We start from the raw sequence: 1,671 nt of genomic DNA on the forward strand, positions 1-1,671 counted from the left end.
GGCATGTGGTGCTGGGGATTGAACCATGGTCCCTGTGCTTTGTTTAGCTTAGCTTGTTCTAAGTAGTTGCTTTAGGCCACTGAGACATCTCACCAGCCCCTTTATTTTTAAAGAGAATGCAAAATAGTAAATAATAAATAAGAAGGGATAAAACATTTCACTAAAGAATGAAGCAAAGGAGGTGCTGGGGAGATGGCTCAGTGGAATAAGCGCTTCCCTGGCAAGTGCGAGGGCCTGAGTTCAATCCCCAGTTCCGAAAATAAATAAATAAATGAATAAATAAATGAATAAATAAATAAATTAATTAAAGAATGAAGCAGAAATTAAGCAATAATTATTGAATGTTGTTGTCTGCAACTGGCTTTTTGGATTATCAGGTGAAAGCATGCAAATTTTTTATGTAAAAAGGAGAAGAGAAAAAATAATTTAAGCATTGACAGTCCTTTCAGAAGACCAGCAGAGGGGCCGGGGAGATGGCTGAGTGGAATAAGCGCTTCTCTGGCAAGTGCAAGGGCCTGAGTTCAATCCCCGGTTCTGGAAGAAAAAAAAAAAAAAAAAGACCAGCAGAAATCAGCAGTGTAATTACTCAAGTTATCCTGTAAATGTACATGAAGCTATTTAATGCATGAGGAATACCAGATATCTGGGTAGAAATGAAAGAACAATAACCTATGTTTTAAAGTCACAAAACATAATAATGATCTACATTGTGATATGTATTTATTTATTTATTTTTTGGAACCAGGGATTGAACTCAGGCCCTTCCGCTTGCTGGGAAAGTGCTTATTCCACTGAGCTCTCTCCCTGGCCCCTGTGATATGTATTTAAAGTGCATGAACAAATAAAATTTTAATTTTCGTTCATTATTTGAAGGCTGATTGTTTATCACATGTAGATGGCGTGAAGTTGAATACGTTTTCCATACCAGGTCTCATGTGATACTCTCTGCAAAGAATGTTGTATAAGTTGATAATATATGCCTCTTACGGTGGGTACCTGCCATTAGATGCCTGCCTGTTGGAGACACTGGCTGGACTGTTGACCTGAACACTTGTCCACCCCATGGGTGCGGTTTCTCCTCCGCCTCAGTGCTGTCTTCTCAGTCCACTTACTAGGAAGTTTGTCAGTACCTCTTTCTCTAAATAGGGGTGTGCATGTTATGTAGGAAACGATCACCATTGAAGATGTGACCATCAGATTCACCCCAGAGGAATGGGCTCTGCTGGACACAACACAGAGAAAGCTGCACAGAGCTGTGATGCTGGAAACCATCAGGAACCTGCAATCCCTGGGTCAGTCTCTTTAGCCACGTATCTATGTATGCACCTACCTTCCATCCTATTTGTCATCACCCCACATTTTCTCGGATACGTGACCCATGTCCCTAACCATCTCAGTTTAGGTTCATTCTTGTATATGGCAAATATGTCAAAGCTCATTTCATTTACTTTTATATAAACTATATTTTTATCATACTCTAAATACCTTTCCAAATTATTTGGGGATGTAATGAAGCAGAATCTTTTTTTTTTTCCAAAATTTTATTGATAAACAGCAATGAGACAGTTTCAAATCAAATCGGAGTTACAGTTTCAGCAAATAACACACTGCATATATTCTTCTTAGTGCTTAATTGCTGTACAAGATGCGGACTTGAGATCCTATTTACAA

The 1,671-nt window shown here is 38.8% G+C and overlaps 1 protein-coding gene across 1 annotated transcript in view; it reads left to right on the forward strand.

Annotated features, from left to right (window-relative positions):
• The first annotated feature begins 829 nt into the window (after window positions 1–829).
• The window catches only part of LOC101562397 (putative zinc finger protein 705G), an 8,628-nt gene continuing 7,786 nt past the window's right edge, over window positions 830–1,671 (forward strand). The window contains exons 1-2 of the mRNA XM_023702644.1: window positions 830–988; window positions 1,166–1,292. Of these exons, the coding sequence (XP_023558412.1) occupies window positions 977–988; window positions 1,166–1,292 (139 nt within the window). The 5' untranslated portion in view covers window positions 830–976. The remainder of the gene's footprint in view (window positions 989–1,165; window positions 1,293–1,671) is intronic.

Source organism: Octodon degus, unplaced genomic scaffold (assembly GCF_000260255.1).
Source record: "Octodon degus isolate 3935 unplaced genomic scaffold, OctDeg1.0 scaffold00155, whole genome shotgun sequence".
Lineage (NCBI taxonomy): Eukaryota > Metazoa > Chordata > Mammalia > Rodentia > Octodontidae > Octodon > Octodon degus.